At 40.7% G+C, this 13,968-nt stretch overlaps 1 protein-coding gene across 1 annotated transcript in view; it reads left to right on the top strand.

The window, feature by feature from the left end:
• Positions 1 to 3,314: 3,314 nt before the first annotated feature.
• Positions 3,315 to 13,968, top strand: part of ATG7 (autophagy related 7) — a 98,826-nt gene continuing 88,172 nt past the window's right edge. Inside the window, exons 1-8 of the mRNA XM_030458383.1 lie at positions 3,315 to 3,402; positions 6,496 to 6,706; positions 6,914 to 6,968; positions 8,659 to 8,776; positions 9,903 to 9,980; positions 10,524 to 10,640; positions 11,662 to 11,811; positions 13,685 to 13,773. Of these exons, the coding sequence (XP_030314243.1) occupies positions 6,529 to 6,706; positions 6,914 to 6,968; positions 8,659 to 8,776; positions 9,903 to 9,980; positions 10,524 to 10,640; positions 11,662 to 11,811; positions 13,685 to 13,773 (785 nt within the window). The 5' untranslated portion in view covers positions 3,315 to 3,402; positions 6,496 to 6,528. The remainder of the gene's footprint in view (positions 3,403 to 6,495; positions 6,707 to 6,913; positions 6,969 to 8,658; positions 8,777 to 9,902; positions 9,981 to 10,523; positions 10,641 to 11,661; positions 11,812 to 13,684; positions 13,774 to 13,968) is intronic.

Below are 13,968 nucleotides of genomic sequence, written 5' to 3'. Positions count from 1 at the left end.
TGCACCTTTTGGACTACAAAGCAGCATGTTTTTGAAACATAGGATATACTCCAATGGCCTTTCACAAACAGCTGCTCAGACTCACACCACTATGATCTTTTTTCTTTTTTTTTTTTTTTTTTCTGTTGGGATATGGAAGAGCAATTCTAGCCAAAATGGATGGTAATTTAGGTGAGCCCTGAGGAATCAAAAAAGCAGCATACTAACTCAGCTACAGTAATTAGTGTTCACTGCTGAAATGGGCTCACCCAGGGGCTACTCAGAGCTATCAAGAAATCTATCTCCTCAATCACAACAACTGCATTTTCTGACTTTAAAATGTATTAATACGTGAATCAGCAACCTAAACAAAATCCCTGAAAGTTGTTCTGAAAATTCTGATGATTATGGTGATGTAACACCTCTGGTACAATTAAAAGAACATTCAAACACAGTACAGCTAGACCAAGGCAAATAAAGCTGCCTCAGTGTTTTTTATCTCCCTTCATTTTTAGCCACAATCTTGAACTGTATCTGTGTTAATAATAAAGACAGGGGAAGCTGTCATAGTGGGATTTTCAGAGCTCTGATAATAATAAAATAGGAAAAGAGGACAGTGTCTATTTTAAATTAAATTAGCAAGGTACCTAAGAGGATTTATCAGTTTATTTACTGAATAGGCAATTCAACGGGTTTTGGGTAAGCAGAGGAAAAGAGAAGTAGAGAAAAAGGAATTAGGGTAAAGAATGGAGAAGCCTACCACCACATGGGGCTGAATCTCAAGAGAAGATTCCAGGTGTGGCTTCCCGTAAAATATTTTCAGCATCTTCCAGTTAATAAATAAGGCCAGAGGACACATAGCTTTCAGAGAACATAACACATTTCTTGGACTGGAATTCTACTTCAATTAAGGTGTGGTGAGAACCACCAACCTTGCTTTTACGAGGCAAAAAAAAATATATTCTCACATTCTTTTCTGTGTCAATGGTGACATCTAGTGGGTAATGAGAAGACATCTGGGCTTCTGCAGAAAATACTCCTCATGGAAGTTTATTAAACGAGGGGTGCAATTAGCAAGTGGATTCTGCCAATTAGTACATGTTTCTTTCCTCAAATTTTTTTTTCAGGAAATGTAGCACTCAGGAAAGGAAACATTAGTGTAGGTGCACATTTTGGCTTGATACCATCATCTAAAAGGACTCCATTACCTTCTCTGTGAGACTATTTCTGATGTACTTCATTGTAGCACAATAAAGGAAAATGAGTGATCCACTTTGAAAATGCATTTCTAGTCCTAAAATATTAATATAGAAGCACCGCAGGCACCTCTGAATAGTTCTAGGGCAGGTCCCAAATTCTGCAGGTTGATGTGTCTTTCCACAGCTAGCAGGGGTGCTAGAGAACTATTCTCCTAACTTAGCTGGGATGGCTTCAGTCCCTAAAGATGTAAGAATACACTTTAAAGTCTCGGGGCATGCATATCCTCCAGCAAGATGAGAATTAGTTCATTTGGAAATGCCAAGTTTAAATACTATGCATATGTGTCCACTTCTGTTTATTCATTAAGTACATTGACAGAATTATTAAATTTCATTAAATCATTTGTCGCTTGAAGAATTAGATGGTAAACAGAATGATTACTGTGAGAAATAGCTCATGAAAGTAGCTTCTGCTGTTACCAAATTTATCCTTAAAAGTGATACACACCTAACACCAGAACAGATCCCTTTCACATGGTCATCTTAGAGTCTAAAATGGAAATACAAAAAAACCAAATGTGAGATCTATGCTCTATATACATATGAGCACCCATACCAGACTACTACAAAATTGTTGTCTGCAATCTCCACTGGTTAAAATGCAGAGGAGCTCCCACTGGAAGGGATGGATATTTGTGGATGGTGGTGGTTAACACCATGCTGGCACCTGCTAAGTCCAACAGTCTTATTTTTAACAGTATCTGTATCCCTTATAATTTTGTTTTAGTAAACTTCCCAAGTGTCTTCCAATATATTTTTTTATTTGTGGAATTCCTGGAAGGTCTAATCAGCCCATGCTCTACAGCAAGGTCCCCTTTCCAAATAATCAATGTAAAAAATTATCAGCAATGAAAATTTCCCTCTAATGCTGCCTGAACACTTGTATTTATGTGACCTTGCTCATGGTGACCTGGCCGGTGGATTTTATTCTGAGGCTTTCTCCCAGTTTTGCTGGCAGTTCCTTCAATATGGGTGCTACAGCATTGTTGTGTGCTCCAAAATAGAAAGCAGCTCTAAGAAATTTATTTTCCCTGATAAGTAAAAGACATAAACTGTCTAGAGAGGTAACGATTGTTTTGTATTCTAGCCCTGCAAAAATCAATACAGACTCCTCTAAAAAATTTAGGTTGGAAGGGACATTTTTTTTGGATTTTTGGATTTTGGCAGGGACTGCTGGATGCCATCTAGTCAGAACTCTGGCTCCAAGCAGGGCTAACACTGCAGTTAAAGCATGATGCTCAGAGGCTTGTCCAGTCAAGTCCCCATGCATGGAGATTACACAGTCGCTCTGAGGACCTGTTCCAGTGTCTAACCAGACACAGCAGACATTTTTTTTCTTTATATGATACTTCAGAATTTTCCCTGTTGTTTTTTTGTTCCCTGTTGTTTTTTTCCCTTCAGAGTTTTCCCTGTTTTCACAGTGCACTTCTGAGAAGAACTATGCTACATCTCCTCCAGTGTAGGTTCTGTAAGGCTTCCCTTACCTCCCCTGTAACCTGTTTTCTCCACACTCAGCTGCCCAAGCCTCACGTCTCCAGCCCCCAGACGATTCAGTGACCATCTTCGGGCCTCCTGTGGGTTTGCGATCTCCCTTTCCACTGGGGGAGCTGCAGGCACAGGTGTGCTGAGGGAAGGGAAACACACCTGACGGCTGTTGTCACACTCAGCCTCCTCACGGTTAATGCCTCACAGCCGCGGGGATTCACACCCCAGCGCCCTCCTCCAGGTTCACGCCGCAGTGCGAGGGACAGATCCAGTTTTAGTTCGCTCCGCCTCACTTTTCAGAGCTGCCAGGAGCGGTGAAATGGCCGCGCCTGCCCCGCGTTACGGACAGCCGCAGCCCAGGAGCGGGCGGGACCCGCCCCACGGCAGCGCTGCGGTACGGCCGCTCCACCACAGGATCCCAACCTCCGGTGAGGTGAGGTGAGCGGGCCGCATCCCGCCCTGCCTCCCGCTCCACAGAGGGGCTCTGCCCGCCGCACTGCCCTCTCGCTCCCGGGACGGGCGGGAAGAGCGCAGCTCCTTCCCTTGACAGAACCGAGCGACCGCCCCGAGCCAGCCCCCGCCCCGCCCCTCCCGCCGCCGCCATGACGTAGCCGGGGTCGCGAGACGTCACTCGGCGGTGCCGGCAGAGAAATGCGGAGAGCGCGGCGCGCGACAGCTGGTGAGGGGGCGGCGCGCGTGCCGGTGGCGCTCGGCGGGCACCTCACAGACACCCCCCCCCACAGGCACCCCCACACACACACAGGCATCCCCCCACAGACACCCCCCCCCCACAGACACCCCGCCCCAGACACCCCCCCACCCCTCAAAGACACCCCCCCGAAAGACACCCCGCAACCTCCACAGGCACCCCACACACACACAGGCATCCCCCCACAGACAACCCTCCCCCCAGACACCCCCCTCCCACAGACACACCCCCCCCACAGACACTCCCCCACCCCCTACAGGCACCCCCCCTAGACACCTCCCCCTACAGACAACCCCCACCCCCCCACAGACACCCCGCACCCTCCACAGACGCCCCCCCGCAGACACCCCCGCAACCCTCACAGACAACCCCCAAAGAAACCCCCGCGCCGCTCACAGACACCCCTGACCCCCCTCAGACACCTCCCCCAGATACCCCCGCACCCCCTCATACCCCTCACTGACACCCCCGTACCCCCTCATACCCCCGCGTTCCCTCACAGAAACTCTCACGCCCCTGCCTCCTCTCACTCCCCCTCACACACACTCCCGCATCCTCCCGCACCCCCTCACGCCCTCTCACAGCCATCCCCGCCGCGGCCCTCGGGGTCGTTGTGTCCCGCTAGGGCTTCGGTCAGGAGAGGCGGGCGGGGGCAGCGCGGTGCGGAGCGGTGCGGAGCGGAGGGGTCAGTCCTGAGGAGCGGGGCCCTGAGGCAGCCCCGGGGTGGGGGAGTTGGCGGGGCGGGTGGGACCCGAGTGGCGGGGGCCGCGTTCTGGTGTGAGGAAAGAAACGGGAAGGAAACCGGCACGCAGCTCTTAGTAGTTGTAGTAGTTGCAAAGTTTCAAGAAACTTGAGTGATTTTGTTTTTTTTTTCTTGCTAATGAAAAGAGATTTCTGAGTTTTTTAAAGTAAGCTATCAGAAATCACACTACCACAAACTCCAGCTGCTGCTAAAACTAATGAAAACAAACGGGGGGGAGAGGGGCGGGTAGAGAGCGAAATGGGCTGTTTGCAATAGGCCAGTTAAAGCAAGACAGCCAGGACTGAGCCATAGAGCTTTCACAATGGAAAACAGGGAAAACCTCAAGCCTATTATATCCAGAAAACGACATTCCACAGTTTACGAGCAATTAAGGAAAGCATTTACACTAGAAGGAGATAAAGTGTATAAACTGTATGTAGAAGGAATGGCTGGGTTACACTGAAGGCTTGGTTTAAGGAAGTATGTGAGGAAAAGCATGAGTGACTTTCTCAAATTAACTAATTAATGATGCACGTGAAGATGCAGAAATTCTTCTGGAGAAGAGCTGGCTGTTTGGCAGTTACTAAGAAATTAAAATTACCTTTTATTTCCTTCTCCTGTTCCAAAAACCATGAAAAAAAAGCACATGAGCTCAGCTGCGCAAGTTACTTCACAGGAGAATAAACTTGGAACTGTTGAAGCTACAGTGCAGGAAAACTGTGGTGTGTATGTGTGTTTACACTGGGGTCAGATAACAGCTGATCTGGGAACCTTATTTTGACTTTCTGTACATAAAATACAGGTATTGGGAAGGATCAGTTACAAAAGATAATCACATGAAGTTGTGTTCCGCAAGCTATTTAACTACAAGGCACTTGATCTTCAAAAGTTTGTTAATTGAAGGAATGATTTGCATTTAAATGGTTGGTTTGATGAGCATTGTGTACTATACCTTCATCAGTAGCTGTTTATCTCCCTTCTGGACTTAGAAAACAGCAGTTGCTGGCTTGGCAGATGGATGTGTTGTAATAAATACCATATGCTCATATCTTTTTGAGGAGTTTTAAAACTAATATTTTAAAAAACTTATTTTAATAAGTAATAAAGTAAACAGTAAGTCCTTGTTTTGCACAATTCATGCTTTTCTTAGCTAGGTAATCAAAAAGAAGAAAATGGCTAATAAGATTTTCCCTCTCATTGAGGTGTGTTCCATGTGCTGAAACATACATATTAATATGTGTAGGTATAGAAATGAAGAGGAATGCCAACAGTAAGTGAAGGGCATTCTTTAAGGCAACATTTTTATTTAATGAATTTTCAAGAAAATAAGCAGATGGAGCTGTCACACTCAACGTGAAGTGAATGCTGCTGCAAAGGGGCCATTAGGCCTAGTAGAGGCTTATGGTAGCCCAGTTTAGGTGTTTGCTCCTCATTCTGGGGTAGTGTCTAAAAATCTGAAATTTGTAAGTTGTAAATTGAAGACCAGGTGCTTACAGGAATAGTAATATTCAGCCACTATAGGGTAGGGACTTGGGTTATTTAAAAAAAAGATAAATTTCTCATGCATTCTCCGTTTGGGAGAGAAGAGCTGCAAGGAAGTATCTGGACTTGTACAGCACATTGACATTCTATGCTAGTGCAAATTGGCATTCATTTGCTGGTGCAACTGCTGAGGAAGTTCTAGTTGATGTTTTCAGCTTTGCCCTTTGCTGCCTACAAAACTTGTCTTGGTTTTAGTTTCCATTTCCTAGCTTTACCTGTTAATTTGTAAATGCTTGTGAGAGTTCAACTCACCACAGGCTGAGAGTGAAGACCTAGCTAAATGGAATGCTAGTTTGATTTTAAATGCCACCAGAACTCCAACAGTGCTCACAGGCTTTTAGACAGGTATCTAGATAACAGAAGGAATGCAGATACAGGGCTTAGAAATTTATTTTCATCTGTGGCAGCTCAGTGCAAGTTGTAGTTGAGACGTACAGTTGAGTAGTTCAGATGTAGTATCCTAAGCAATATAAAAAATCATGGGACATCTGTCAGGAGATCAGATCCTTCTAGGCAGCTTAGCCAAGCAGAACATATTCTTATGTTCTGTAGTTTTATTTACAAGATATTGGAAGGACTTTGCTTGGCTCAGAAGTGACCTCTGATCAGTGATTTTAAAAACTGGCATTGCTTAAACATTCAGAGGAGTAAGGCTTTTTAGACTTAACCCAACAAAACGTATTAAAAAGAGTATGTAGAGAGTAGTAGTCATGTAGTAGTCAAGAGAGTAGTCATGAGTCAATTGAGTAAGTACTTACCAGGCTTATCTGCTTTTGCAGAATTCAGTTTAACAGCAACTATTAACTAAAGTCATGGCAGCTGCCAGTAATGAGGTGCACCATCTTGTAGAGCCTGGAATCTCAAAGCTGCAGTTTGCTCCCTTCAGTAGTGCCTTGGATGCAGGATTCTGGCACGAACTAACCCAGAGGAAGCTCAACGAGTACCGACTGGATGAGACCCCAAAAGTTATCAAAGGCTACTACTACAATGGTAGGTAGAAACTGAACACTTTGCTTAGTACTTTGGGGTTTTCCTGTGATTCCTCTTTCTGGAGCTGTTGAAACTTTAGAAAACACTGCTGGATGAGCTGTGAATTCTGTTGTGTCTGTGGGTGATTTATAGCTTACATTAAGAAAAAGGGGGAAGTTAATCAGTGTATTGCAGTTTAAAAGAAGAATGTTGCTGCTTTTTCTCCAGGTGATCCTTTGGGTTTGCCAGCTCGCTTGACATTGGAGTTTAGTGCCTTTGATATGTAAGTGGTTTACAATACTGTGGTTTACCTTCATTTGTTATGTGAAGACACTTCCTTGCATAACAGTACCTCTGTGATGTATACTATAAAATAGATATTACTTGGTATATAAAATTCCTCATCAAACACAGATTTTCATGAACATTATAACAGTGGGGAGACTGCTTTAAGTGACAAACAGTAGCTCCCTGTGTCTGAAGTAGTAAAGTAGTATATTCATAAAACACCTTTGGGTTTGTTTGTTTGTTTGGTTGTTTGGTTTGTTTTTTGTATTTCTTCTGTGTAAGGGAGGAGATTCTAGTCAACTGACTTCTGGTCAAATTTTTCCTTGGGTTTTTATCTATTGAGTACTCATCATTAGAATATCTCAATACTTTTTGCATTCCTTAGTTGTTACGTTGTAATATCTTCTCAAATATTTGACCTTTATGATTGGAATTTTCTACTTTTGCTTTTACCCCCAAAGTGAGAGTAAACCAAAGCTGCACAGTGTGCACAGCAAAATGAGGTGAGAAAAGAGGGGAAATATTTTTTCCACATGGTTTTTCTCTCAGTAAATACCTAAATTAGTGTAAGTAATATAGGCGTAGGTGTCTTTGTAGTTGGTGTCTTATTTAAGTTGATGGATCACAAAGTTTTAGATCACAGAAATTACTTTCTCTGCCTTGCTTGATGACAGTGTTAAGAGCCTGATGAGGTTTTGTGCAGTTTGACAGAATTTCATAAGACACACTGTTATAGTTCTTAAATAAGAACTTTGATGTATGATACTGAGTGCATGTGTAGCAAAGTCTAATTGAAAGAAAGCTTTGCCAATGGGAACAGGAATTTCAGATGAGATAAAAACGGATGGTACCAGGGTATTTGATTTCTCAAATGTTATGGCAAAAATTATGAAAGGTCCATTTATGTAGTGCTTAATTATTCCTCCTCCTGTGGTAACTTTCTGTGCTTCTGTTTCTGTAATTTAGGCAGTCAGTTTAGATGATCCTGAAGAGTTCTCTTTTAGCTTTCAAAGTTTTTGGAAAATACATCATATGTATTTATTATGTAACTTAAATTTTTGCTAGATTTGAGTTTTCAGAGTGGTCAGAAACATACCAATTTGAGAGAATAATTTCAAAGGAGTCAGTGAAATAAATTAGGGACTACTGTAGGTTTTTTAATGGAAAAATAAGGAAAATATATACTGGTGTGTACAAACAGCAACTTCTCCAGCTGATCATGTTAGAAACTGTAAAATCTACTCGATCTTTTGCCTGTTTTAGGCTTCTTTGGGGATGCCTTAAACACTACATTGTAGCTGAGTGACACTTTACATGGATGAAATATTGACACCTAAAGTTCAGTCTTAATTTTTTCTTAGGGAAAATAGTATTTGTCATGGAAAGATTATATTTGAATAGGATTTTAAAGTCTTCCATGGTGTAGTGCCACCTTGCTAAAGGTGATAGAGATACCTGATGTAGCTTAGTCATAATATAGATATGTATTTGCACAGGTTCTTGTAGTGATCCATTTTCAGTAAAACATTATGATCATAATGTTTTTATTACAACTGTCATTAACTTTTATTGATGTCCTTTGTCATTTGACAGTTTCAGGGCAAGCTTACACCACAGGGTAGCAACTGCTGATTTTGTTAAAGGCATTAATATCCAATGCCCAGAGGTTTCTTTCTTTTATTCAGGAACTCTTCAATACCAGCACGATGTTGTCCTGCTTTTGGAACTTTGTATAATACCAACACTTTTGAGACTTTCAAGTCTTGTGATAAGAAATCACTTCTGGAAAAAGAAGCAAATGAGGTAAGATTTAAAATTAAATCATCTGCGAGAGAGTAGGAAGGAGCTAATGGTACCTGGAGGACTTCACTCAGTGTTCTGCTAGGCCACATTTTAAACTATTCAGTCCTGTTGAAGCTGCCAGGGACTTGAGTTCTGTAGACAGCTTTAAAATTTGTCTTGATACCCAGAAACCAGCGAGTGTCTGGTCTAAACTGTAGATTATTGCAGTACATCTGTGTGACAAAGTGGTAGGGAATGGACCCAGAATGGACAGAAGACTGAGATAATGCAAGAAGAAGCTACCTGACACTGGAATGGGATAGTCTGCTTGCACTGTGACTGAATTAAATGCCTTGGCTTGGGCAGAAGTAAAAATCAGGCTATGGTAACCTTTTCCTTTTTGAGACATTTCACTTGGCCCAGTCCTTGATTCCTTTCATTAGATTGATTGCCTGCCTGCTGGCATTGAGTGGCAAAGTTTGCATGCATGTATGGACTCAAAGCTAAGAATTTTTTGTGTTCCTCTGCCAGTGTTTGGTGTGATGCAGTATCTGTCTGCAGGAAAACTGGGGCTGTCAGAATGCTTTGTTTGCTCTTACATGGTTTTTTTTTCCCCATTTTTATCTTTAAGACAAAGGTCTGGCTGGTCTGGTTCACACTATATTTTTGTTTCTCAGCAGTGTGCAGTGTACTACCTTCCTGCAAGTCTCCATTTTTTTGGTCAAAGTTGGTGGTGGCTTATTCGCATATCTGGTATTTACAGACCCCATAAATGAAAAAGATGAGAGTGCAATACAAGGCTATATTGAAATCACATCATGTTCTATATTGTGCTAATGTTAATAGTTCATATACATGGGGGACTTCTGGACATGAGGTTTGGTTTGTTTCATTTGATGGTCCATGCCTGATCCCTGAACTAATGTTGCTCTTACTTTGCAGCTTCCACAGTTTTTTTGTTAGGAGTGGATGTCTTACCTGTAGAATCCTTTTTGCATAGACAATAGCACAGGTGAGATCAGTTAGGAAAAGGTTGCAGTGGATTACTGGGAGTGTCCATTGTGATATTTTTAAGGCAGCTGGAAGAATTAAGGATTCCTGCAGCTGTCCTCATGCTGCCTTGGTATTTTATTTCTCTCTATGACAGATATGGGAATCAATAAAATCTGGAGCTGCTCTGGAGAACCCAATGCTCCTGAACAGGTTCCTGCTGCTGACATTCGCAGTGAGTAACAGTAATGTGTCTCCTGTTTAAACCATCCTAGTGGAAATGATGTCCTTCATTTGTAGGAGAAATACTGCATTAGTCTTAGCATATTAAGGTTATGAGGATCATTCTCAGACAGCTTAAAAATTCTGAAAACATTTTTTTAAAAGTCTATTAAGACACTGTCATGTAAAGCTCCAAAAGATTTTAGGACTTATTCTTTAAAAAAAAAGTCTTATTGTTTTACAAATATTTAAGATCAGCTGATAAGCTTAAAGGTATTTGTAAAACCATTGCTTCATGTTTAACAAATTGTGTTTTAATAAATAATGCTACAGCTAACAGAACCTGAGCTATTGCAAACTCAGTGTCTGCTTATATCTTAAAAATATATGCTGGGAATGGAAGTATTTTTGTTTGTTTGTTTTCTAAAATAATGAAACACAGCATTGTGAAGTTAAGAGAACTGTGGTGAGTATCATCAGTCAATTATGTTTAGTACTTCAAACAGTAATTGACTTTTATGTTTATTACATAATTTTGGAAATAATTTTTTTCTAGGATTTAAAGAAGTACCATTTCTATTACTGGTTTTGCTACCCTGCTCTCTGCTTCCCTGATGGAATACAAATAATTCAGAAGCCAGTGAGTCTTACTGACAGATTCTCATTAAATCAGGTATTAAAAATACTAGATGTTATGAAGTCTGAGGCCTGTAAAATGTAATAATTTTTTAGCACATGCTGAATTAATTTGAGAATCTTCATTTCTTTTGAAATCTTCAGTTATTTCCATGTGGGGTTTTTGTTTACCTCTTTCTTGTTATTATATAAAATCTCTCAGCTTAACATCACTTCAGCTTTATTCCTGTAGGTGCAGATGTGGCAAACAATTCTTGAAGAGGCACTTACTGTAATTTTTTAATTTTATATTCAGCTTGCTGAAGACATAGCTATGTTTATCAAAAATACTGTATTTTTAAGAAACTTTTTTAAAGTTACATCCTCTGGGAAATGCCAGGTCATTAGCAGTTACAAAGTAGCTAACACAATATATGATTGGACATGAAAAAGAACAGAATACAGAAGATATTTTTTTTTTAGGAGGAAATTGCTGGGTTTTTTCTCAGTTTTTTTCATAGTCAGTACAAAAAGGGAAAAAATAATGCAAAACCTGAATGGCTTCTAATGGTATCATGATCAGTGAGAAGCATTTTTGGTTTTTTTTCCAATTGAAGAATGCTTAGTTCTCAGAAGACCCTCAGGTCTGTAGCAATAAATAGTGTAGAAATACTGGTCATGATTCAAACACAGAGTTTCAACTAAATGCTGAAAATACATATAACAAAATAAAGTGAATCAGACTGTTCCTTTGCTTAATAATAAAGGGAAAGATTTACTTTCTGCTAAAGCTACTGTGACTGTCAGAATGGGATTTTTATCTGTTTTTGACTCTTCTTACTGGTAAGAGCAGTTTGTTGCAATGACAGTAGTGCTTCTGTTTAAAGTTTGCATTGACAAATCCTGTATATCACCTGAATTTTTGCTCTCACTTACTGTGTTCATAATGGGCTTTCAGGCTTCTGAGTACAGCACGTTCTGTTACTTGAGTGAGGAGGCTTTTCCAGATGTTAAAACTCTTGTGTGTTTCTGTATAAGACTGTTTAAGCTGTTGATTACAGTTGTCTTTTTGCTTTTAGATTCAAGCACTTCAGAAAGCTTATGATGAACTTTGCCAGAAAGAGGGGGTTACAGCCCTGCCTTATTTTTTAATCAAGTACCATGACAATTCTGTCATGGTGTCTTTACTGAAAAAGTGGGATGATTTCTTCCAGGACCAAGGGGGAAAGGTAATGAGAATTTTGTGTCTTCTTATAACCTACAAATGTTTAGTTTAGAAATGGTTCAAAAGTAGTCTATAATACTGGCTAATGAATATCCTGGATAAAGAGCTGAAGACCAGCAGCTTAGGTTGATTTTTGAGTCAAGTGAAGTGTTCCTGGTTCTCATACAGAATCCCAGTTACATCAGCCTAATGGTCAGCTTGAAAACAAAGTTCTTTATTCTCTCTTTCCCTCATCATCAAACCAGAAACAACATCAGTTTGTGGAGGAGTGCATAATGATTCAAGTTTTCCAACCACTTGACCCTCAATGCTGTAATGATGCAAACCACTTCTTTGATCATTTGTGTACTGACAGTTGGTACTCAGATACTTTCAGTGTATGTTGTGCCCCTAATTTTGGAAAGTAGATGACTTGTGTACCAGAAGAATCTGGGATATTTCTTCTTGTTAAATGCAGAGATCATGCACATCCTTTGAGTGTAAAATGAGTTCTATCTGTTGCTTTCAGTTAGGGAAGGGTTATAATGATACATGAAGCAGATGGCATCACAGCAAGAGTTGGTTGGCTTGTGGTTATTTACACTTAATTCTGTTTTGGATCGTGTTGCTCAGCTGCCTTTCAGAATGCTTTACTGTCTTGGGTTTTGGTGAACTTTGAACATTTTATCTTGCATGTCACTGGAGTGTTAGAAAACAAAGTTGGGTTATAGTGAAGAGCTAATAAGTGTAAAAAAGACTTGGGTTTTTTTGTTCTTTCGATGGTTTTTTTGGGTTTTTTTAGGACTTCTTGTTACACTATAAAAGTAATTTAGTTCTGGTTTGTAATACTTGATCTTAAATTACTTTGTTTTTTCGAAATTAGGACTTAGGTCTGCAGTTGTTTGTAGAGTAAAGATGTGATGTTCAAATGTTTAAATGGTAGTGTAACTCCAATAACGGGTGACAGGTAAGATTATACTTCATTAGTTGAGGACCTTCTCAGTGTGAGAGAAATCTGTAAAAATTTGAAATACGTTTCTTCATTAACATCCACTCTGGGGGGAAGTTCCAAGCTTTAGACCTGTTGGATAAGATTTATTGCCTGTAGAGTTTGCTTGTATTTCAGTGAGCCAAATGAGCTTGCATGTCTGGAAGAAAAATATTTTCTTGCTGCTACTGAGTTAGTTTTCTGCTATTTTTTGAAACTGAATAGGCTTACTGATGGGCCTTATGCTTGCTTTGAGTCAGCAGTTGCAAAGCAGCAGCAGAGCATGTCTGGGAGGAGGGATGGGGGAGTTTTATCCATTAGATTGACTCATGTGTTTTCAGATCCCTCCAGGGCCACCTTCCTGGTTTTGTGAAGTTGAGACCAGTCACTGTAATCCAGCTGCAGGCAGAGAAACAGGAGGGAGGAGCTCTGTAGATGTGAGAAACACAAATACCATTAGTCATGCTTGAGTTCAGATGACTTTACAAAGTAGTTTTTGTACTGTTTTTCCTTCAGCTTGACATCTTACTGTTCTGTCCCCTTTTACATTTTGATCATCCCATAATCAATATCAAATTTTCCTTTTTTTTTTTTTTTTTTTTTTGAGAGCAAGGCTTCAGTTAGTGGTCTTGTCCCAGAAATGGTGTGTCTAAGGAAGGTAACAAAGGTGCTCATGCTCTATAGCAAAATGAATGCCCACAGAGGCTAAACTGACTAATTCTCAAAGCTGTGGCAAACACTTGACTGAAATCTAATGTGTCCATGTATTAAGCATTTGTAAATATGTAAAATGTGTCTGTAGGCATTCTCTGTCCAGAAGCTTTACATTAAAAATGCCAGATAACTTTTTGTGTGATCTGGGTATCAGTATGGAAAGATAACTTCTCATTTAGAGCAATTTTATTTCCAGGTGACAGTTGGAGTTTATGATCCGTGTAATTTATCCCACTATCCAGGATGGCCACTGAGAAATTTCCTGATCATGGCAGCCCATAAATGGTATCTATTTTATTCCTTCCCACAAAGTGTATTTATTGTTTTACAGCCAATTAGGCAAATTTTTCCCCCATGGCAGTTTGTTCATATCACCCACCTGAGTTTTAACTTCAGCTTCCACAGAACTCCCCCTCAGTGATTCTGATTTTGCACATTATTTTGTTCTTAGTAGCTGAACTGCAGTACAGAAGGACAGAT

This window comes from Calypte anna, chromosome 12 (assembly GCF_003957555.1).
Source record: "Calypte anna isolate BGI_N300 chromosome 12, bCalAnn1_v1.p, whole genome shotgun sequence".
Classification (NCBI taxonomy): domain Eukaryota; kingdom Metazoa; phylum Chordata; class Aves; order Apodiformes; family Trochilidae; genus Calypte; species Calypte anna.
The sequence above is the reverse complement of the archived record's forward strand: the minus strand, read 5'-3'. Positions and strand labels throughout refer to the sequence as shown.